Genomic DNA, 25,364 nt, shown 5'->3' on the forward strand with positions numbered 1-25,364 from the left:
TTTTTCTGTTAACTATTTCCTACACAAAGTGAATATATCACATTTTGTTTATCCATTCATCAATTGATAAACATTTGGGTCATTTCTTCCTTTTGGCTATTGTAAATAATAGTGCTTGGAACATTCACATATAAGTCTTTGTGTGGACACATGTTTTCAGTTCTCTTGGGTAGATACGTAAGAGTTAAATTGATGGGCTTCATGATAAGTCTACATTTAAAATCCTGAGAAATTTCAAAATTATTTTCCAGTATCTGTATCATTTTACATTGCCATCAGCACTATATGAAGGTTTTAATTTCTCCACATTCTTACTAACACTTGTCATTGTCTTTTTTTATTAGCTATTTATTCTAGTGATTGTGTGTGGTATCTTATTGTGGTTTTAATTTGCACTTTCCTAATGACTAATGATGTTGAGCATCTTCTATGTGCCTACTGGCCATTCATATATCTTCTCCAGAGAAATGTCTACTCATTTTAAAATCATACTTTCTTTTTATTATTGGAGTATAGGAATTCTTTACATATTCTAAATATAAGTTCTGTATCAAACATATGATTTGCAAATATTTGCTTCCAGTCTAGGAAGTTGTCTTTTCATTTTCTTGATGTTGTCTTTTGAAATACAGAAATTTCAAATTTTTATTAAGTCCAGTTTATTAGTTTTTCTCTTACCACCTTTGCTTTTGGTGCTGAACTAATATATTATTGCCTAATCCAAGATCATGAAGATTTATTTACTCTGTTTTCTTCTAAGAGGTTTATAGTTTTAACTCTTATTTAGCTTTGCAGTCAATTTTTGTGTAGGTTGATGTAGGACACTTTATAAAGCAAATCCCAGAAACCATATCACTCATCATAAATATTTCACTATATATCTCTAAAAGATAAGAAATCTTTTTTTTTTTAGTGTTGCTCATTATTTTACTTTATAGTTAAATTACAAGATAAGAACTCTTTTTAAACATAAACTTCACATGTGGTTAGGGAAATTTAACAATTCCTTACATATCCAGTACATACTCACATTTCCAATTTTTTCACCAATGTTACAAATGTGTTTGAATCAGGATCCAATAAAGGCCACATGTTATATTTGGTTATTAATTCCCTTAAATTTTAAAAAATTCATCTTTTTATTTCAATTTGTTTATTGAAGAATACTCTAAATATCTCACATGAATTCTGTTTTATTCTGAATAAATATCTTTGTTACTATCCAGAGTTTTTCATTCTCATCCAAATTTTTGGATGTGATATAGAGAGAGATAGAAAATAAACTAAAATAGAGTACTTCATTTAAAAGAGTCAGTTTGGCGGTACCTGGGTGGCTCAGTCGGTTGTGCAGCTGCCTTTGGCTCAGGTCATGATCTTGGGGTCCTAGGATTGAGCCCCATGTCAGATTCCCTGCTCAGTGGGGAGTTTGCTTCTCCCTTTCCCTTGGCCTCTCCTCTCCCTCACGCTCTCTCTCTTTCAAATAAATAAATAAAATCTTTATAAATAAATAAATAAATAAATAAATAAATAAATAAATAAATAAATTTGTTGTAAGTAGACTAATACTTGGTAAACATTGTCATGTAACACAGTTACCTAGAAATACATTGACTTATAAACTGAGAAGTCAAGAATTTTATACATAGGGCACACACTGGTACTAATATTTTATTTTGTTTTATTTTTATTCTTTTTGATAGTACATATATTTTTAAAGGACTTGATAATTTAACTTCCCAACAGTCCCCCAGTATACTGACTGTAGAGAGACAGCGTTCAGTTAATAGTTTAGGATCTATGAGACCAGCCAACTGGTTATAGAACAGGGTGCCATGTGATGGTATTCTGTTGTGTCCAAATGTAACTAAGAGGAATGAGTGTCCTGCTTTTCCTTTCTCCTTCCATATTACAAGTAGCAAAGACTGCTTTTCATCATATTCACAAAGCCAAATTTCTTTCACTTTTTAAAAAGTTGGGTGTAGAGCTTGCATACAGTAAAAATTCATCCTTTCAGGTGGACAGTGAATTTTGACAAATATATATAGTGGTATAATCACAAACCCTATTATAGAACAATTCCATATTCCAAAAATTCCTTTGTGTACACTGTTTAAAACACATTCCTAACAAAATCCCAACCTCTCTGATATTCTTCGTTTTTAAACCATAATCAAGTCAGCAGAATCATTATTGTTTTAACATTTAACACTTTAAAGATACAATCCTAAAGTAACTTATATACTGCATTTGAAAATTGACCTAATTTCTTAGTCATTGTAAATTATAAATATAAAAGGGGGATAAAAGTTTAAACTTTATGCTAAAATAAATTATTGATAAAGTGAAGACTGAAATATAACAATGAAACCATGAAAGCGCAATAAAACACTAAAGGGATGAATACTTTCAAAAACCTTGTAATGATATAGAAAAGGCTTTTACACATGAAAACCCAGAAGCCATACAGAATAATAACTCTGCTAAACCCAACTTGAAAAATATTAACATTTCTATATGGAAAAAACCCCAATGTAACATTTATAACCAACAAAAGGCTCATATCCAGAATATATAAAAGAATTTTTTTAAATTTCTTTTGTTCTTTTGCTACTAAGTAGTCTCTACGCCCATTGTGGAGCTTGAACTCACGATCCCAAGATCAAAAGTCACATGCTCTATGGATTGAACCAGCCAGCTGCCCCAGGAATATATAAAGAATTTTTACAAATTAATAAAAAATACAACCCAATGGAAAAATATATATAAGACTTAAGCAGGTACTTCACAAAAGAATATATCTAGATGAGCAACAACAACAGTAACAACAAATTATGACAGGGTTTTCAACTTCATCAGCCATCAGGGAAATGCAAATTAAAGCCATAATTACATACCACTACACATTTATCGGAAAAGTCAAAGTTAGTAAGACTGACAATACCAAATACTGACAAGAAATGTAGAGTAACCAGTCTCCTATACAGCTGAGCAGAGTTTAAATTAATACAACTCTTTGGAAGACAGTATAACAGTTATCTACCAAAGTAGGTTATACACATAACCATTCAATCCAATAATTAGTATATCACAATCAGAAATGTGTTGGTAAGTCCAAGAACATCCATAGCACTATTCATAACAGAGCACAGCTGGAAGCAACATAAATGCTCACCAACAGTAGAATGGCTAGATAAAGTAAACTATATGTTTATTCAGTGGAATATTATACAACCAGCATAAGTGAACAAAGTGCTGCTACATGCAACAACAGAGTGAATCTCATGGACATAAGACTGAACATGAGAAACAAACTAAATTTAAAAATGCATATTACCTGCAGTCAAAACTCAGAAACAGTATTAAAAGTCAGGATAGTGGTTACTTTTGGATGGGAGAGAGGGTGTAGACCTAGAAAGAAGAAACTAAGGGGGCTCTGGAATGCTGGGAGCTTCTTGGACCACATGGTGCACACTTAGGAGTTGTGCATATTTTGGTAGGTATGTTATGCTTACGCTTCAGTAAAAATTTGTAGACAGTGTACAAAAAGAAGCCATTTATCAAACTTCTATGTGTTTGTCTTAGAAGATTTTTTTTCCAATGCACTCATGTTCCACCCTGAGAAAATATCAATTACATTGAAAACATCATCAGAAATGTTCATCTGCAACCACAGCTTACCTAATTTACTCTGTTCTTTCTCCTTCCTTTTTAGTTCATCAGTGAGCCTTTGGATCTCTTCCTGGGCCATCCCTAACCTCTCTGCTACTTGTTTTGCATTCCTCTCCAGGCAGGTTTGTGAAATTTTAGCTTTTTCCAGGTCTTCACTATGGGACTGAAATAAAACTATTATTAGTTTTAAACTAACAAAAACTAAAATAATTTTTTAAAACAAAAATTAAATGTATTTTTATAACACTGTACTATTTCCTACAAGCATTTGAAAGCTAATAAAGAAAAGTAGCAAACAATATTTCATTTATATGTATTTCTTTTAAGTTGAAATATAAAATTGATACTTGATTTTTTACCTATGAACATACAACTTCATATAGTTCAACTTAATATCTAAGAGTTTATGATTAAAAAAATAAGAGTTTATGATTATATGATTATAAAAAATAGAAATTTTATCATAAAAATGAGTATCATCTGGCAAAAAAGAGAGAAAAAAATCCTTATGTATATGGTCCATTAAATACAGTTTATAAAATGTTTTCACATTTAATTTCAAGATATGAACACACTCAAATGTTTATAGCTCCTTTTCTGCAATTATTTTCAAAGTATTTTAAAAGCTAAGAAATTCAGTCTCAATTATACCTTACTTTTGATCCCTAAAATATGTATTATTTATATAAACATCATACAACTATTTCTGAAAGACAACCAAAATACCATCTACATAACAAAATCACTTCTAGGATATTGGTATATATCCCTGCAGTATTTTTTATTTATATACATTTTTTATGTAGTCATAATCCCAATCTATATACATGTTTCTGTCTTTTTCATTTAACATTATATGAGAAACATTTACCCAAATAACTGTACAGATTTTGTAATGATAATTTTTAAAAGCTATATAATGTTCCAAAGTAGGTGTAATATGATTTATATAATTATTTAAATATTTGGTAGTTTCCAATTTTTGCTATTTAAAATAATACTATGATATACTTTTATCCATATACATTTATCTTGGGTTATTTCCTGCAGTTAAATTTCTAGCACATAGTTTATTTACTGGATTTAGCACTTAATAACATTTCCCCAGATTAGAAAATTTAATTCTATGAGGAGAATTGATTATACTTAAAATAATGTGCTGTATATATTAAAAGACTACCCCCAAAAAAGGGCTCCAAACATATTTGGGAAGAAGTATGTATTATCCCAAAGTGATTTTTCAAAGGATATAACACATATTGATTGTTTAAATTTTGATACATTCAATAAAAATTAGCTATTATTTTTTTCTTTCCAAATCTTTGTGATATGTTTACAATACTTTTACGTATAATTTTATAATTTTCACAGCATATATTTTAATATATTCAAACAAAATACTTGGTAAAAACTAATGTGTAATTAGCTGTGATTATTAAGTGAAGGATTCTTTTTTTTTTTTTTTTTACCTCACTCAAAATTTTTTCAGATTGCTGCACAGGTTCCTGATATTTCTCGTGTTCTCTTTGCAGAGGCTGGTAGACTTGTTCAAATGTCTCCTAAATAAATAATAAGAGATAAATGAAACTTGCATCAGTCTTTGTAAAAAAAATGTCATTTAAAAATTTTTTTAAAAAGAAAAAAAAGGGACACAGTCCAATCCATTTTATGAGGCTAGGCTATCCATTCTCAATGAGACAATATCATCCCCAAAGGAGTGAAAATTGGTTTCTACAGGGGCAAAAAAAATCGTACTCTTCTTATGTACAAAGCATGATACGCCTACAGTATATAGAACTCTACAGTAGTAGTAAATCTAAAAAATCTCATTACAGAGGCAATAATGAAAAATGGCTGGTTAACACTGGCTAGCCAAACCTTGAGATTAAAACCCAACAAAGATAACAGGAGAAAGAAAAATCACAGGGCAATCTTCTTATTCATAAACATAGATTAAAATTTTATCAAATCTAACCTGATAATATCTAGGAAGGATAAAATATCATTAACAAGTTAGATTTATCCTAGGAATGCAAAATAGGTTTAACATTAGAAAAATAAATCAACAAAATTTTCCCATTAACAGATTCAAGTTTTAAATAATTTCATCATCAATGACTATAAAAAACTCTTAGCAAACTAGAAACAAGAGTATAAATGATAAATAAACAGTACCATTTGAAACAAAACCTTTAGCAAACATCATACTTAATGAATCACTGAATGCTTTCTCTGATATTAATAACAAGATGAAAATACTATTTAATACTAATTATATTAATTTCAAGGTAATACTAGAGGGCCTACCCAGTAAAAGGCAAGAAAAAGAAATGAGAGGTGCCTGGGTGGCTCAATCGCCTTCAGCTTGGGTCATGATCCCAGGATCCTGGGTCAAGCCCTGCATGGGGCTCCCCGCACAGTGGAGAGCCTGCTTCTCCATCTCCCTCTGCCCACTACTCTCCTGCTTGTGCTCTCTTTCTCTCTCTCTCTCTGTCAAATAAATAAAGTTTTAAAAGAGAGAGAGAGAAAGAATGGAAAGAATAAGGGCTGAAACGGAAGAAATGAAAGTATCATTATTCTCAGATAATATGATTGTACAGGTAGAAAATATTTTAAATCTTCTAATAAATTATTAAAATGAATAAGAGGGGCACCTAGCTGGCTCAGTTGGTAGAGTACATGACTCTTGATCTGGGGTTGTAAGTTGAAGCCCCACACTGGGTGTGAAGCCTACTTAAATAAATAAATAAAAATAAAGAGGAAAAGTAGTTTATAAATAAGTAAATAAGTAAAATGAATAAAAAACTTTAGCAACAATGTTAGATATAAGTCAGTATAAAATAATTGCATTTTTAAATACCAGCCACAGATAGTTAGAATATTAAATTCTTTTTAAGAAGATAACATTTGCTATTAATAGCATCCAAAAATGTGAATATGAAGTACCTAAGAAAAAATGTAACAAGAGTACAAGAGTTTGTGGGGAAAATCATAAAACTTTACTTATTTCACTCAGCAAAAAATAAATGGATATTCTATGATCACAGATCACATCAATATTGTAAGATAGTAAATTCCTCTTAAACTGATTCAATACAATCAAAAATCAAAATCCTAGATTTTGTAATAACATGAATCAGATTGTTACTCTTTCCTCTTAAAAGTGTTTAGTGCCTCTCCAGACCTTCTATAACAAAGTCCATTAAATGTTTTTATGCCTTGGGGCACCTGGCTGCCTCAATATGCATAGCCTGCAACTCTTGATCTTGGGGTTGTGGGTTCAAGCAACCTGTTGGGTTTAGAGATTACTGAAAAATAAAATCTTTTTTTAAAAATAATTATTTTTTTATTTTTATTTATGATAGACACAGAGAGAGAGAGGCAGAGACACAGGAGGAGGGAGAAGCAGGCTCCATGCCGGGAGCCGGACATGGGACTCAATCCTGGGACTCCAGGATCGCGCCCTGGGCCAAAGGCAGGCGCCAAACCGCTAAGCCACCCAGGAATCCCTGAAAAATAAAATCTTTTTAAAAAAATATTTATGCCTCTAGTATGGTTCAGGAACACTGCTGGGTGCTGAGTCCAAATTTGAGATTAGTGTATGAATCTCACCATGATGTAGTTCCTGAAAACATCTCCAGCCACATTACTTAGCATTCACTTCCGTGAACCACCATGTAATAACACATTGTTTCCTCTGCTAGGAATGTCTTTCCCAGCATCTTTATGTAGCTAATACATATTCAGCTTTCAAAATACTACTCAACATCTTCCTCTGGAAGACGAGAGATGGAAGATGTTCTTCGGTCACCTATCACATCTGACTCAGCCACTCCTCTCAGTTTCCCGAGCCTTCTGTGCCTTCCTTTATCATGGGACTTTATACACTGAACTATAATCACTGGCTTTTTTCTTCCATCCATTACCTTGTAAGTTCCTTGCAAGCCCAAATCATGTCTAACTTGACTTTGTTTCTACATCCACTGGGACAGAGCCTGGCAGATGGAAAGTTCTCGATAAACAATTAACAATAATGCTAATTAATATTCTGATTTCTCTTCAGATGGCATAAATCTTTCACTTTTTATTATATATTTCTGTGGAGGAAAAAACCCCCACAATAATGCTAATTAATATGTGAGGTACTATTCTACAGTCTTATACATGTTATTTCATTTTCATGATAACCTCATGGAGTAGTTAAGTTGATCTCAGATTTTATAAATGAGAAAATCAAGACTCACAAAAGTTCACTAACTTGCTCAAGGTCATACCATGAACAAGTGGCAGAGATGTTCCTCCAAACATAAAAGCTATATATTTGGAGTGCCTGAGTGGCAAAGTTGGTTGAGTGGTCAGCTCTTGGTTTTGGTCAGGTCAGGATCTTAGAGTCCTTGGATGGAGCCCCACATCTTGCTCCCCACTGAGTAGGGAAGTTTGCTTCAGATTGTCTTCCTCACCCAGTCACCATCCCCCCCCCCACCTCCCCTTCCACCACCCCTAGTTTGGTTTCCCAGAGTTAGGAGTCTCTCATGTTCTGTCTCCCTTTCTGATATTTCCCACTCATTTTTTCTCCTTTCCCCTTTATTCCCTTTCACTATTTTTTATATTCCCCAAATGAATGAGACCATAAAATGTTTGTCCTTCTCCAATTGACTTACTTCACTCAGCATAATACCCTCCAGTTCCATCCACGTCGAAGCAAATGATGGGTATTTGTCATTTCTAATGGCTGAGGAATATTCTATTGTATACATAGGCCACATCTTCTTTATCCATTCATCTTTCGATGGACACCGAGGCTCCTTCCACAGTTTGGCTATTGTGGACATTGCTGCTGTAAACATCGGGGTGCAGGGGTCCTGGCGTTTCAGTGCGTCTGTATCTTTGGGGTAAATCCCCAGCAGTGCAATTGCTGGGTCTAGGGCAAATCTATTTTTAACTCTTTGAGGAACCTCCACACTTGATGGGATGAGCTCTGGGTGTTATTGTATATGTTGGCAAATTGAACACCAATAAAAAATAAATTTATATAAAAAAATAATAAAAAAATAAAATTACAACACAAACCTTGGGGAAAAAAAGATGATCTTCCTCCCTCTCCCTCTGCAGCTCCCCCAACTGGCTTACGCGCGCACTGTCTCTCTCAAACAAATAAGTCAATCGTTAAAAAAAAAAAACACCACACACAAAAAACCCACCCTATATATGTAAGCATTATTAAAACTGACTTCCTGATCATTTAATCAATGAATTATTAAAGAAACAAACAAAAAACTGGCCTGCCTCTTATTCAACTACCTAGTTAATTTCAGAATACCTGGGCAAGTCTTTCCTGTAGGTGACTGGCCATATGTCTTTGGGACTCTTGCTTGGGGCCCCCAGTTTCCAGTTTTCTCGAGAATGTGCTTCTTTCTACCAGTAAGTACTCAATCTGCTCCCTGGGGCTGCCCAGAGCTATTTCAGACAAACCCTCTTGAGACAACATTTCTTCAATCTCTTTTATTTGCACTTCTGTTAAGAAGAAATAACAGAAAAAAAAACTGTTAAAAGGAATGCAGGCAAAAAAACTGCTGTTATAAGGTGTTAAGTGTGCTCTTAGTTAAATAGCAAGTTAATTTAAATTAGCTATATTGCTACTACCACTCTTCTCCCCATCTCTTCAGAGTGTTTGCAAACTTTCAGAAATAATAACAACAACAAAAAAAGTAGTGGGAAAAGGTTCTCAAAAGTGGTAGATATTCTTACTGTTGTGTAACTTTAAAATTTGTTGTTTTATTGAGTGCTTACTATGTGGCAGCATAAATTTAAGGTAAATTTATGTAATCTAATCCCTGCAACAATCCATTTAGGTAGGGAACTTGATTATTCCATTTATGAGACAAGGATGCAGGCACCAACAAGCCAACTAGTTTGTATATGGTTACTTAACTAGTCCCTGCCAAAATTCTTGGTGATTTCAATATTCAGGTAGATTATTCTAGTGCTTTGGCTTCTCAGTCTCTTCACCAACTAACTTCAGATTGAGTCTGCTACCTCATCTCAGCTTCTACTCCACAGATATTCTCTAGACCTTGTTGTTAGCAGCAACTCCCTAGTCTCAATTTCAAGCATCCCATTCTCCAATCATCCTTTCCTATGTACTTTTGGTAGCTAGATGTCAACAAGTTTTGACCATAATGGCAACTATAATCCACTAGCTTTAAACACTTTTTAACGTTCCTCATCCCACTCCTGTCCTCATTTACTTTCTTACCAACCTAGGTTCATCTAATCAGTTCATCATTATAATCACTCCCTTGATTTTTTGTTTAGATTTACTTATTTATTCATGAGAGACACACAGAGAGAGGCAGAGACACAGGCAGAGGGAGAAGCAGGCTCCATGCAGGAAGCCTGATGCGGGACTCAATCCTGGGACTCCGGATCACAATCTGAGCCAAAGGCAGTCATTTAACCACTGAGCCACCCAGGTGTCCCTAATCACCCCCTTGAAAACATTCACAACTTCTTGCCCCTCTTTCTCCATTACACTTAGTTGACAGAACTCCAGCCTATTAAATCTAACCCTTTACCTCTCCTGCACCTCACTCTAGAAGCTGAGTGTAGCTGGAGAAAAACCACACAGCCAGTGGCAATTGGTTTCACTCTAAATTCATGTCTACTCACTACTCACCCCAAGTGGATCCTTGTTGTCCACCAATCCTCCCATAGTTCCCTGGAATTCTCTCTCTCATTATCTAGAGATGTAGACCATTATTTCATTACTCTTTCTTCTCAAGTCTCCAACACCTCCTTACCATCTTCACTCTCAGCTGAATACCCTGCTTCCTATTTCACTGAGAAAAAAGCAGCACTCCAATTTCCACAAACTCTTCTTATCGTATCTGCCAATTCCCACATACTCTTCCATCTTGTGAGATTTAACAAACTATCCTTGCTCCTAAGGCCAGACTCTCCCCTTGTGCACTGGATCCCATTCCCACTTATCTCAAAGATAACAGGCTTTCATCATTTCTCCCTGGGACATCATACTCTGTTGGTTTTCTTACTACCATGCGTGCCACTCCTTCTCAGACTCCTTGACTAATTTCTCCCCTTTCCAACCTCTAAACATAGAAATGCCCAGGGCCCAGCCCTTAATCTTCTTTTCATTCCCCAGATAACCGTCTATAGTCCCAAGGCTTTAGGTGTTGGCTATTTGCTGATGACTCCCAAATTCACAGCTCTAGCTTGTGGTGCCTTCCAAACATACACAATTGTCTACTTGACATTTCCACTTGGATATCTAATACATGCATTGAAATGTACACGTCCAAAGGCAAACTCTTTACTGTCTTCCCCAAATGGGACCTCCCATAGGCTCCCCAACCTAAGTAGCTGGACCTCTAATATCCAACCACTCAGCCATAAGGCTTTGGGTCACCAGTGATTTCTCCCCTTTTCTCCCACCTAACATTACATCCATTATCAAATCATATTACCCCTACCTTCAAAAAATACCCTAACTATAGAAGCATTTCTGAAGTGATTTTTATGTTTCTAAAACAAACTTGTATTTTGCCAACTGCTTGCTAAAAATAATAAAGTTTATTGAAGCAACAGATTGGTACAGGCAATTCCAAACTTCTGTCATTGTGTAACTGGAGTGCTATAAAAAACACTGACAATCCTAATAATTATACTGGTACATTTAAAGAGATACATCAAATTCCTAAAAAATAAAGAAATACTATAGTAAATATAGGACTTTTATCTTCTTTTAAAAAATCAGGCTTGCTGTAAAGGTGAGCTAAAAGAGTCTGTGGAGTTATGAAAACAAAGGCAAAATGCTCAAAGATTAGGGATATCTTGGCATAAGCACTTCCAAGGAGAAACATGTGGCCCAACTGAATTCCAAAGAAGACTCTGGGACAAATTAGCTTCATGTATAAACTCCAATGCTTGCTGGTAAGCCCAAATCATTAACATGCTGGGGTACACTGTATATGAATTTCTGCATTAAAATAACATCATTCCCTTATTTACCAATATTTCATGAGCTAATTTATGTTGGCAGCAGGACATAACAGTATCTTCCATTTCTCACAAAACAGCAGATTAGAGCCCTGAACCAACCTCTTGCTGAGAATAACTAAAAATGCCAGAAGAAATTGAAAAACTCTTAAAAATGCAACTACTGGGGCAGCTGGGTGGCTCAGGGGTGAGCATCTGCCTTGGGCTCAGATTGTGATCCTGGGGTCCTAGGATGGAGTCCTGCTTGTGCTCCCCATGGGGAGCCTGCTTTTCCCTCTGCCTATGTCTCTGCCTTTCTATGTCTCCCATTAGTAAATAAAATCTTTTTTAAAAATGCAACTACCATACAAACAAAAATAGAATGCAAACTTTTAAAGCAGTAGAAGAAAATTCAGTATACTCAATGGAAAACAAGAAAGGAAAATAAATGAAGCAAGAGTGCCGAACAGATGAAATATGTCCTATACTTCACTCAACCCCTCCATCTGAGATTCAAAATAAAGAGAAAACTTCCATCAGCAGACCCTCATGACAGTTTTAAAATGATTCCAAATGGAATATATGGAATATCTGAGATGCAAGGGAAAATGCTGAGCAAAGAAAATAATAAATGTGTGGTAAATATAAATAATCACCAACACTAGTAATAATCATATATAATTTGTGAGGTTAAAAAAAACCCAAAATATTCTAAAGGGGTTCTATCCAGGTCTTCTCTTGTAGCTCTGTAGTACTTAAATAAATATTTCCTATTATTTATTATTATTTATTTATTTTATTATTATTTATTATATTTATTACTTTATTATTACTTTATTTTTATTATTATTAAGGGATGAACATTCCTTAATGTGCTAGTTCTTTACAAGGCAGGTGCTGTGGGAACACAGAAACCACTACGATCAGGGCATGATCTCTGGCCCAGAGGAGCTGACACAGGTCACTATGACATAGTGTAGTAAGTACCAGAATAGACACTGAAGGAAATAACCATCCTGTACTCTCTCACACACATTCCTGACTATTTCAGAATAGATAATTTAAAACACCAAGCAGAAAATACACTCAAAACATTATAAGTACTTTTCTTGGAGTGGAGGATTATATACTAATTTTCCCCCGTCCTTCTACTTTTATGCATTTCCCAAATTTGTCACATATTATTTTTAGAAGTAGAAAAAAAATAAACTTCACATTTTTACAAAAGGAAAGATTACCCTGTTTGGGTTGGAGTTCTTTAACCACATGTCTAAGCTGTTTGTTTTCCTTTTCACAACTGTGAGCAAATGCTTCTCTTTCCTCTATTAAGTTACGGACATGACTTGCATACTTTTTAACCTAAAAAGAAAGTAACACATTTTCTTACTCTTAGTCCATTGTTCATATAGTAACCTACATCGAATCTATAAAGTGAAAGAGTCATTAAGAGATCACCATACTATCATGTCCCTAATCTAAGAAATAAAAAGAAAACTTGGCTTTCCTTACATGTGAGTTTCCCTCCCTAAACTTCCTTCCAGCTGTTTTATGTTAACAGACCGTTTCCCATAGACATGATGACACACCATCACAAATTTTGCAGACACTCACAATCTCTAATTTTTTCCCCATTAACATATCAGGTTTGAAATCAAGTCTCCTTATCTATAGTTTAGGAAATATAAAATGATACCCACGAACAGAGAAAAATCCCCACAATAACTGTTTATATTCCTATGTTAATAACGATGATGATGCCTGAAATCTTAACATTAAGATTGAATTAAAATCAATTATTGAGGGCAGCCCAGGTGGCTCAGTGGTCTAGCGCCGCCTGCAGCCCAGAGCGTGATCCTGGAGACCTGGGATTGAGTCCCACCGTCGGGTTCCCGGCATGGAGCTTGCTTCTCCCTCTGCCGGTGTCTCTGCCTCTCTGTGTGTCTTTCATGAAAAAATAAAATCTTCAAAAAAAATTTTTTTTGAAAAAAAAAATCAATTGTTGAGTATTTTTTAAAAATAGCTTCTGGTTAATATGGCAGCTTCCTAAAAGGTACTTTTATGAGTTCATAATAACAGATTAAAAGCTAACTCGATGCTCCAGACACTAGAGTAAGGAGATCAAAGCCTTCATTTTCACTACAATCTTATGAGACTATTACCCTCCCACTTTCTAGGGGAGGAAGCAGGCTGCTGGAGGCCTAGGGGATTTGCCTTGTCATGCAGGAAGTAAGGGGAGGGGCTAGACTTCACACTGCCCGACCAGACCCAGAGGCTGAGCTCTAGCCTACGTGCCAAAGTGCTTAGAAGTAGACTGCCAAAGTAACTGAATTGCATTTTGCTGAACTGTGTTGAAATCAACTGGACAACATCTTGCAATATGAACAAAAAGCTGAATGGTATAGCAGAGGTAACACAGCACTGCCACTTAACTTTATAACTTCCTGCTAGTCTTCAATTTCTTTCTCTTCAAAATGGCAGGAACAAGAATACCTGTTTCTTAATAATAACAGCTATAATTGACTGAGTACTTGCTAGGTGTCAAATACATGTGTGTGAAATGTTTTATGTACTTTAACCTGTGTAAACATCACACATCTCTTTGAAGAAGCTATTATCAATCCTCAACGTATAGATGAGGAATTTCAAGTTCAAAGAAGTTATCTAACTTACACAGAAAGACAGTAGTAAAGGCAATTTTTCACCCCCATCTGACTAATGTTAAAGTTTATGGTCTATTATGCTGTCCTGCTTTTGTTCTAAAGGAGCTGCATTCTTCTTTAAGAGTTTGAAAATCAAATTGTCCTCTAAGAGTTAAATTTAAAAATCAGTAAGTTGCCTATCTGAGCTGAGATGTTGAAACACAGCAGAGTGATTTCCAAACAACCTGAGAGAGTATTTTTTTAACTCATTTAAAGAAAGAATATGTCAAAAAGTAGGTTGATCAGTATTGGAAACATCAAAAGAGTGATAAGAAGGTCAAAAGATGCCATTACCTACTCATCTAAGGGCTAGTTACCCTGGTTCTAACCTATAACAGGTCGAGAAATAAGGACAGCTATAGAGAGCCCTATTGTGGTTATCTTAGCCAGTGCTAGAAAAATTATAATCATTTGTTCAACAAGTAAACATCTGTAATATAATGTACCTATAGACAAAGAATCCATCAGCCACAGGACATGTGTGCCTGGTCCTGTGGCAATTACATTTCTTTTTGTCAATTAGTAAGCTGCTATCTATTTTTCTACAAAATTCTCTGCGAGTGTAGTTAATATAAGGTCACCTTTGAGAAACAGATCCACTCACAGTACATGACTAATCAGGTTTCTAAGCCTCCAAGCTATAAAAGCACAAGAATCAGCTAACGAGTCAGTTATTGAAACAAGGATGAATTTACAAAGATAATGCAAGCCACCCTAAGCAGGCCTATTTGGATATCTAACCAGTCATCCCTAGGTGATAACCTGTAGGTGTACTCTACTGGAAATGAAAAGACAGACAGACTGTTGGCACGTTTCAAGGAAAGAAAACAAAAACATATGTGCCAAGTGCTTTGCACACTACACAGGAATATTCAAATGTTGGTTTTAATGTGTCAATTTAATGAAGGACAATGAACAAAATCATAGATATTTTAAAACTTTATATTATTAGTTCTCACTTCTTTCATTTCTTCCATGTGCTTCACCATAAGCTCTTCTAAATTTCTGGTTAGCAGTGCTCAGCCCGTCTTCACTGTTCTGGAATAAGCACCAAACAAAATAGAGTGGTTCTTCTGTAGCAACAAGAGGTTCAGTTCCTTCTTTCTTGAGATGATGCAGTACATATTCTAACTGAACTTGTCCCTTTGTAAAAGAGATAAGTGTATGTGTAGGCACATGCATGCATACACACGCATACAGCTGAGCATGCAAGTAAGCTGGTGCATATATACACCTAGAGTTAGACTCTGTACAAAGTATCGTTCAGTTCTCCTGTTAATGGATATGTTGTCCAGTTATGATGAACATTTACATGAAAAGCCAACACAAAAAAAGACATGATGACATGATGTAGATAGATACATGATAGATAATGCAAATGTCTTTTTCTTTTTAAGATTTTATTTATTTATTCATGAGAGACACACACACACAGAGATAGGCAGAGACACAGGCAGAGGGAGAAGCAGGCTCCATGCAGGGAGCCCGATGTGGGACTTGATCCCAGGACTCCAGGATCAGGCCCTGTGCCAAAGGCAGGCGCCAAACCGCTGAGCCACCCAGGGATCCCCCAAATGTCTGTTTTAAAAAAAAATACAAGCTTTTCTGTATGCCCAGTTCTGAAGTTTACAATTTAGTAATCTGAAAATCACCCAAAGGCCCCTTGCAAAGTTATAAATTCCAAAGAAGCCTTTTTCCCTCAGTTGAATTTGAGAGATAAAAAGACTCCTCTCTAGAAGCTAGAGAACTCATTGATTCCATAGTACCAAGGAATGACTGTGCTCTCAGAATATGGCTTGAATTTTTGCTGACTTCTAACTCACTCAGTTCTCTTCCAAAACTTCTTGATACAAGCCTGCCATCAATATTATCTTTAGTTTTTTTTTTTTTTTAAAGATTTTATTTATTTATTCATGAGAATACACAGAGAGGAGAGAGAGAAGCAGAGACACAGGCAGAGGGAGAAGCAGGCTCCATGCAGGGAGCCTGATGTGGGACTCGATCCCGGGTCTCCAGGATCACACCCTGGGCTGAAGGCGGCGCTAAACCGCTGAGCCACCGGGGCTGCCCCCATCTTTAGTTTTTTAAGTTAAAAGTAGTCATGCTACAAAACAGCTTACACTATAATAGTGGGTGAAAGATAAATTTCTGATTGATGAAGTTGTATCTGTGTTTCTCTGTTACTAGAACCTTTAGCTGTGAATATGACAAACTTTTTAAAAAAGATTTTATTTATTTATTTGAGAGAGAGAGAGAGAGAGAGTACAGGGCGGAGTGGGGGAGAGGGAGAAACAGACTCTGCTGAGCAGGGAGTCCTATGAGGGGCTCAATCCCAAAACCCCAGGATCATGACCTCAGCCGAAGGCAGACACTTAACCGACTGAGCTACCCAGGTGCCCCAAACATCACTTTTTTCTTTTATTTATTTATTTATTTATTTATTTATTTATTTATTTATTTATTCATTCATTCATTCATTCATTCATTCATTCATTCATTCATTCGAGACACACAGAGAGGCAGAGACATAGGCAGAGGAAGAAGCAGGCTCCATGCAGGGAGCCTGATGTGGGACTCGATCCCAGGACCCAGGGATCACGACCTGAGCTGAAGGCAGACGCTCAACCACTGAGCCATCCAGGCATCTCCCCAAACATCACTTTCAACCAAGTTAATCTAATTGTAGTGATCTGCATAATGATTATTGTACTCCAGATAGTCTACACAAACTATACTCAGTTTTGCTTTGATAGCAAAATCATATTTTACTATTTTTCTCCTTTCTTGCTAAGTTCTTCAGTCTCATCATTTTCACATCAACAGTTAGAATGGACATATATAGAATTCTAATTATCATCTGAACCTCACACTGAAAGAACAAAGATCCAGGTCTGAATCTTTATACCCCATGTGTCCTCCTCATGAGTTGCAGTTAAAAATCTTCTTGTGCTCCTCCCCATCCCACTCCCATCATCTGGTCCCCACTCGTGTTTTCCTTCTCCCTTTTAAGGCTGAATAATAGCATGAGTGTGTGTGCACGTGAGTGTGTGTCTGCATGTGTATATGTGTCACATTTTGTTTATTCATTCATCTGTTAATGGACATTTGGGCTGTTTCCACCTTTCAACTGGTATGAATCAACATGTTGTGAACAGGAATGTACAAGTATCTGGTTAAGTCCTTGCTTTCAATTGTTTTCGGTATATATCTAGAAGTAGAATTGTTGTAATTCTTTTTAACTTTTTGCAGAGCTGCCGCACTGTTTTCCAAAGCAGCTACACCATTCTATGTTCCCACCATATGATGCAGATGGGTTGGTTCCAATTTCTTCAAATCTTTGCCGACACTTGTTATTATTTGTTATACACACACACACACACACACACACACACATATATATACACTGATGAGTATAAAATGATTGCTGTCTTAAGCAGTACTTATTCTGCAATGGCAGCAAGACCTGTCCCTAGGCCATAACATCTCTCAAACCACCAGATACTTTTGGCTTCTCCCTCAAGCCTAGACCCAATAGTTGATCATTTCAATCTCTCATCAATGTCCCCAGTTATCCTGCTCCATGTCCCTACCTTCCCTGAAAATCCCAGTCCTGCAAAAGCTTGACCATTTGACTATTCTCTATCTATTTTCATTTGCTGAGTGGTAGTAGAGAAAAATAAAACAAGCAAAACTAAAACAAACTGGAGCCATTACAAATCATGGCCTGCAGTCTGAGCCAAGCTTCTCTATTGTCAGATCCATCTATGCATTCTTTACCAGATTCTGCTACCATTTCACTCAGCAACTATTCAGAACTTCCATCTCTCCCATTAAACTCCAAACCCCACCTCTCCCTTCTTTTGGCAGATGACCTTATCTCCCACAGCACTAGTAAAACTAAAGTCATCATAAAACTCGGTCAGCTTCTTCCCTAACACCAAGATACTAGCCTTCGTCTTTAGAGACCTTGCTTTTTCTCCACTCAATGGAGATTTCCATCCTCCTGATCAAAGCAAGTCTCTTCAACTGTGTTCTAGATCCCATCCCATCTAGAATTTCTTCAGGGAAGCTATTTCTTTTCTGTATACTCATGATCTCCCTTTCTACTGATCTCTTGCTCTTCACTCAAGATGTTTCTCATCCCAGAGTGCCTGGATGGCTAGTTGGTTGAGTGTTTGACTCTTGATTTTTGGCTCAGGTCATGATCTCAGGGTCATGAGACCTAGCTCCACATCAGGCTTCATCCTGGATGTGGAGCCTGCTTAAGATTCTCTCTTTCTATATGTAAACAATGGAATATTCCTCAGCCATCAGAAAATATGAATACCCACCTTTTGCTTCATTGTGGATGGAACTGGAGGGTATGATGCTGAGTGAAGTAAGTCAATCGGAGAAAGACAATCATCATATGGTTTCACTCATACGTGGAATATAAGAAATAGTCAAAGGAGGGGAACTGAGTTGGAAAAATCAGAAAGGGAGACAAACCATGAGAGAAAACTGACTCTGTGAAACAAACAAAGGGTTACAGAAGGGGAGGTGGGTGGGGGAAATAGGGTAACTAGGTGATGGGCACTGAGGAGAGCAATTCATGGGATGATCACTGGGTGTTATACTATATGTTGGCAAATTTAATTTAAAATTTTAAAATGAAAATAAATAAATAAATAAATAAATAAAATTTTAAATGTAAAAAAAAGATTCTCTCTTCTTCACTCTCTGCTCCTCCCCACATGGACTCTCTCTTTCTCTCTCTCTAAAAAAGAAAAAGATGCTTCTGGTCTTAAAAATAAAGATAAAAAATAACCCTCCTTTGACCCCACCACATTCCTCTGAAGCTACTGTCCTCCTTTTAATTTGTCTACCCCTCCTCAAACAACCGCATTTTGGCTTCTGTTCTTAGCATGAGACTCAAGATATCAGTTACCAATAACCTTCAAAATGCCAAACAAACTGGACATGTTTCTGTAATTTTTCTGTGATCTCTCTGCAGTATGTCCACCTCTTCCTTGAAAGTGTTTCCATCCCTGTTCTGTGACATCACTTTCTCCTGTTTTTACTTTTACCTCTCCAGCCTTTCCTTCTCTGTGTTCTTCCTGGGCTCCTCTTCTTCCATAGCCCCTTGAGAGGATGCCATTCCTAAGAATCATGTCTTTGGCTCTCTGCCTTTCTTGCTATCATAGTGGTTAACAGCATGGATATAGGAGTCTGACATTTGGGTTCAAACCTCGGCTCCACCACTCTCTAGCTTTGTGACTAAGCAAGTCACCTAACTTCTTTCAACTGTTATTTACTCTCAAATAAAATGGTTTATTAATAATGCCTACTTTATGGGGTTGTTAGGGTTAAATAATAATCAATTTTTACTAAACTCCAGATCTATCTAGAAAAAAACGGGAAGAAACAAACACACTGAAGTTAGAACAAACACAAGTGGGTGTGGCAAAGACTGCCAGTTGTCTCCCAATATTTATTCTTCCCTTTTCCCACAGCGTAACTGATTTCTTGAATGATCACATGGCTGCCTGCCTCACTGCTAGATATAGCCATGTGATTTAAGTTCTGACCAATGGGATGTAAATGGCATCGTGAGCCACCTCTAGGAAATGCCCAGAAAGGAATGAGACCACCCTTCCCCACTGCTTCCTCCATTCTACTGGCTGGAATACACACAAGATAGTTGAAGCTTGAGCAGCCATCCTGGACACCATGGGGTAGAAGCCACCTGCCACAGATAATATACTATCATGAGAGGAGAAATCTGATTCTCCGACAATTTTAAGACACTGCCCTATCAGTTCTGGACTGCTTTCTTCTTTACTCTTACTTGGGAGAAATAAATTTCTATCTTTTCAAGTCATTTAATTATGAGTTTTCTGACCCTCACAGCCAACCAATCCCAACTATCGTAGGAGGGTTAATTAAAGAATAAGATAAAAGGGCATATACTGGAAAATATATATGACTACATAGGAACTGGATATGGAACTGGACAGCCCACCCTGGACTAGATTGGACTAGTCTGTCCTGACTCCTGAGGTCTTTCAGCTCTGAGTTTCCATGTGAATCTGCCCCAATTTACTTGCTTCTCCACATGGATAGATTTTTCTCTGCTTGCTCATCAGCCAGGCTAAAAATAGCCATTCATGTTAAGCCTTAGTAACTTTTCAGATTAAGTCATTTCTGTCCTTTGTCTTTTAATTCAAATTCATGAGAGTTGATTATTTTTTGCTCATCCAATGAACGGTGTCCCCCTCTCCAAAGTTAGTTTCTACAATCCTCATTCAGTCCATTGTCACTGGAATGGGTTGGAAGTAGGGGTACAAATATGGCCACCAAAGCCTATTCTTTAAATAAGGATTGGTGGAGAGGTACATATTCCAGAGTAGATGATGTCGGCTAGGAAGACAACATAAAATGAGTCTACTATTTAAGACCTATGCATATCCAATTGTCTAATGAACAACTCAGCTTGAATCCATTCATCTTTCCCTTCCACCTGCTTCTCCTTCTGTAGTCAACAGTTAACAAAATCACCATCGATACAGTTTCCCAAGTCAGAAACCTGGGAGTCATCCATGGCCCTGCCTTCTGATTCATCCCACTCTCATTAATGACCAGTCCCTGAATGTGTAGATTCCACCTCTTATCTAAGGGTGGAAGTGTAGGAAGCCTTAGTGTAGATCTCCTCACTTCCTGTCCAGTTTGGTGTAATTGCATCCTTAACTGATGTGCTGCTGCCAGGCTGGCCTCCATCCAAAGCCCTCAGACTGACTGTCCTGAATGCAAAATCACTTGCTGCTTATCATTCCCATTGCTTCCAGGAAGAGTTCGCACCCCTTGGCTGGGCAGCAGAGATTCTTCACAACCTGCTTCCTGCCTATCTCCATAGCCTTATCTTCTACCACACTTTGACATTAGTCCTCCACGCTGGTATACTTACAGATCCCCACCAAGCTGCTTATATCTCCATGACTTTGAACATTTGGGTCGCTCTGCCTGTTTTCCTGCAACATCCCAGAACACACATTTTTTTCCAGGAGGTTGGTTCACTGAGACTCAATGGTTAAGTAATTTGAAAATTCTAAAAAAGCAGATCTTGAGGTGATATAAATCCATTATTTGGCATCTGCCTTCAGTGCAGGTCATGATCTCAGGGATCATGCTGAGCAGAGAGTCTGCTTCTCCCTCTTCCTCTGCCCCTCACCCAGCTCATGCACACGCTCTCTCTCTCATAAATAAAATCGTTTTTTAAAAAAATCCATTATTTGAATTATAAATGCTCTAACATATGAACTGCACCTAAAATCCCACAACAAGGCACCTGGGTGGCTCAGGTTGTGATCCCAGAGTTCTGGGATTGAGTCCTGCATTAGGCTCCCTGTGAGGAGGCTGCTTCTCCCTCAGCCTCTCTCTGTCTCTCATGAATAAAGAAATCTTTAAATAAAAAATAAAATTACCCACATAACAAAGCATACATGCAAATGATTCTCTACAAAGCAGATATTGAATAAATGCTCATTAACTATCTTAAAAAGTTTTTGAGTCCCCTCACCCCAAACTTCTAGAGGTAAAGAATGAGTTGGTAAAACTGTCAAAGCAAACTGAGACAAAGAATTTTAAATGGAAATATGGCAAGGAGAATGGGTGCAGAGTCTTTGCTACTTGTTCTTAACTCCCCTACAAGTGCCCTCAAAACATAATGACAGGGCCAGGACCATACCTCATGCTATAGCACATCTTCTGGCTCTGAGCAAAGGATGAGTTTTAAATCTAACGGTCTTAGAGTGACATTAGGGAAAAGACGTCAATAGCATGCCTGCAAAAACGCATATACCCAGATAGGCCATTCACCCTAACTCTTCTTTCTTTTCTACACAAATATAATTGAAAAATTATAGACATCTGGGCAGCCCAGGTGGCTCAGCTGTTTAGTGCCACCTTCAACCCAGGGTGTGATCCTGGAGACCCGGGATTGAGTCCCACATCGGGCTCCCTGCATGGAGCCTGCTTCATGCAGGGAAATAGTTTTCATTTAAACCTGAGTATTGAAAAAGAAATAGTAAGACTCAACAAGGAACACATACTTTAAGGCAAAGTTTTCCAACTTAAAAAAAAAAATTGCACTGGCTCTAAATGAATCTCATTCTATTTTTAAGGTCCTATGTTCCAGTCTTTTTAGGACTCTTAAGCCTACTCCCTTGCTAGAAATACTTTTTTTTTTTTTTCCAATCACTCCTCATTGTTTCCGTTTCTTGGCTCACATCACAAAGAACTTTCTGGTTAAGAAACTGACACGAGGGCACTTGGATGGCTCAGTGGTTGAGCATCTGCCTTTGGCTCAGGTCATGATCCCGGTCTGGGGATCGAGTCCCACATCAGGCTCCTATCAGGGAGCCTGCTTCTCCCTCTGCCTGTGTCTCTGCCTCTCTGTCTCTCATGAATAAATAAATAAAATCTTAACAAAAAAGAAACTGACATGAAAGGGCACCTGGGTGGCTCAGTTGGTTGGGCAGGGAACTCTTGATTTGCCTCAGGTCTTGATCTCAGAGACCTGAGATAGCCCACCCACCCCCTCTGGCTCTGCTCAGCGGGGAGTCTGCTGGAGCATTGTCTCTCTTCCACTCTCTGTCCCTCCCCCCATGTGCTCGTGTTCTCTCTCTAAAGTAAATAAATAAATCTTTAAAAAGAAAGAAAGAGGGACGCCTGGATGGCTCAGTGGCTGAGTGTCTGCCTTCAGTTCAGGGCATGATCCTGGGTCTGGGGATGGAGTCCTGCATCAGGCTCCCTGCATGGAGCCTGCTTCTCTGTCTCTGCCTCTCTCTTTCTCTCCGTGTCTCTCATGAATAAATAAAATCTTAAAAAAAAAAAAAAAAAAAGAAAAGAAAAAAAGAAAAGAGAGAGAGAAACTCATATGAAAAGAAGGCACAAGAACTGTTTCAAGCAACTCCTCTCCAGAAAGTTCCATCCTATCAAGGCATTGTGTTTGTATGGGCTTAAAGTTGATCATTTCCAATGATCTCTTCCCACGCATGAATACATCACGTATACATAACACAATATTCACGTGAGCAAGGAACCATTTTCTTTCTTTCTGTAAGCCTGGGACGGGCCTAAAAAAATGCATTTTGACTTTCCCCATCCGATTTTCAAAACACACCAGGCCTGCAGAAATTTACTGTATTTACCAATGTGCGCTTCTCCACGCTACCGTCTAGTTTACCCAAGCCAGGAAAGCTTGCCATAGCGCAGAGAAATAGAGAAGAAGAAGAAAAAAATCTTCACAATGATTCCAGAGCTGGAGAATGTGGGATACTTAGCTACCCGAAGCATCATCGTAGCAGAAAGGCGGAGGGAGGCGGTCTGCAGATGGCAGGGGTGGTGGAGACCAATGGACAGTCAGTGATGCACAGCGTGGACGAGAGAGGGTGGAGATGGCTGTGGGATGAGCAGGGTGGGAGGACAGGTGCTGGGGGGATGAGAGAAGAGGAGGCTGTAGCTCGAAGGGCGCAAGGTAACTGACTTGGTGACGTCTGCAGCTGACGACACAGAAGGCCTCTCCAGAGCTTCATCGGGAATCTGGGTTCTGCAGGATGAACATACCCCCCCCCCCCCAAAAAAAAAAAAAAAAAAAAGAAGGCAGAAAAAGAAAAAGGCAGTTCTTTGTTCCCGAGCCTACCAGCGGGGGAGGCCAGGCCGGGAGGCGCAGGGCTGAGTCTTCGCCTGGGCGGTGAGAAGGGGCCCCGAGGTCTGAGTACGGCCGGCGGCCCAGCCCTGAAGGCCCGCGGCGGCCGCGTCCCCGGAGGCCGGCGAGTCCCCCTTCAGGCGGCATCAGCCCGGGCCGCGACGACAAAGGCAGAGCCGGGAGAGCCTCTCCTCCCGTTCCGGGCCATACAGGCGAGAGCGGGAAAGACCTGGAGCGCTGAAAAGGAACGCAGAAGGGGCTGAGGCGGGAACGCGGGAACCTCAGGAACTGGGCCGCCAGGGGCCTCTCGGGGAGTCGGAGGCCCCGGGTCACTCAGCTCCGCCGCCAGCGGCAGGTGCCTGCGGCGGCCCCGGCGTCATAGCAACCGCGCGGGCCGCGGAGACGCCGAGGCGCCTTTCCGGCGGGCACCATAGAAACGACGCGCGCTATTGGCTCAGGGGCTGCCCTTCCTGTGCAGATCGCGCACCCCATTGGTCTCCGGGTCGCGGGGCGGGGTCTTTCGGCAGGAACGAAAGTACGGCTCATTCCATTGGCTGGGCCGTCACCATGGTAACAGCACAGCTCCGCGAGTCCCTACTTCGAGGCTAAGTTTTGTCAGCGGGCATTATAACCCTCAAGCAGTTTCCCGCCAGGGCCTTAAGTTGGAGACCCGGCCTGATAACCTTGGTTTTATTTTTCTAGAAGGCACTTCATTTTTTTTTTAAAGATTTTATTTATTAATTTTAATTTTTATTTTTTTACCTTTAAATTTTTTTTGAGATGCAACAAAAATTTTTAATTTTATTTCACTTAATTCAGCTTGCTTTCATTAATAAGTTCTCATCAATTTGTTGTTGTTTTTATCTTGCAAGGCCATTTTTTTTTTAAACATTTTGCAGGATCATGGACTTTAGAATGCTTTAATGCCTCAGTGTCCCTCAATCTTACACATGACTATTGTCTAATATTTTAGTTTCTTTTTTTTGGATTTCAATTTGCCAACATCGCATATCACCCAGTGCTCATCCCGTCAAGTGCCCCCCTCAGTTCCCATCACTCAGTTACCCCAACCCCCCACCCACCTTCCTTTCCACCACCCCTTATTCATTTCCCAGAGTTAGGTGTCTCTCATGTTTTGTCATCCTCGCTGATATTTTCACTCATTTTCTCTCCTTTCCCTTTATTCCCTTTAACTAATTTTTATATTCCCCAAATGAATGAGACAATATAATGTTTGTCCTTCTCCGATTGACTTCCTTCACTCAGCATAATACCTTCCAGTTCCATCCACGTTGAAGCAAATGGTGGGTATTTGT

The 25,364-nt window shown here is 38.2% G+C and overlaps 1 protein-coding gene across 1 annotated transcript in view; it reads right to left on the reverse strand.

Moving 5' to 3' along the window:
- Nucleotides 1-24,431, reverse strand: part of CCDC30 (coiled-coil domain containing 30) — a 118,852-nt gene extending 94,421 nt beyond the window's left edge. The window contains exons 1-5 of the mRNA XM_049093958.1: nt 24,043-24,431; nt 15,323-15,506; nt 8,990-9,183; nt 5,139-5,228; nt 3,679-3,832 (exon numbers count right to left, since the gene is read on the reverse strand). Coding sequence (XP_048949915.1) covers nt 3,679-3,832; nt 5,139-5,228; nt 8,990-9,183; nt 15,323-15,506; nt 24,043-24,195 — 775 coding nt within the window. The 5' untranslated portion in view covers nt 24,196-24,431. The remainder of the gene's footprint in view (nt 1-3,678; nt 3,833-5,138; nt 5,229-8,989; nt 9,184-15,322; nt 15,507-24,042) is intronic.
- Nucleotides 24,432-25,364: the final 933 nt, after the last annotated feature.

This window comes from Canis lupus, chromosome 15, assembly GCF_003254725.2.
Source record: "Canis lupus dingo isolate Sandy chromosome 15, ASM325472v2, whole genome shotgun sequence".
In the NCBI taxonomy this organism is placed as follows: Eukaryota; Metazoa; Chordata; class Mammalia; order Carnivora; family Canidae; genus Canis; species Canis lupus.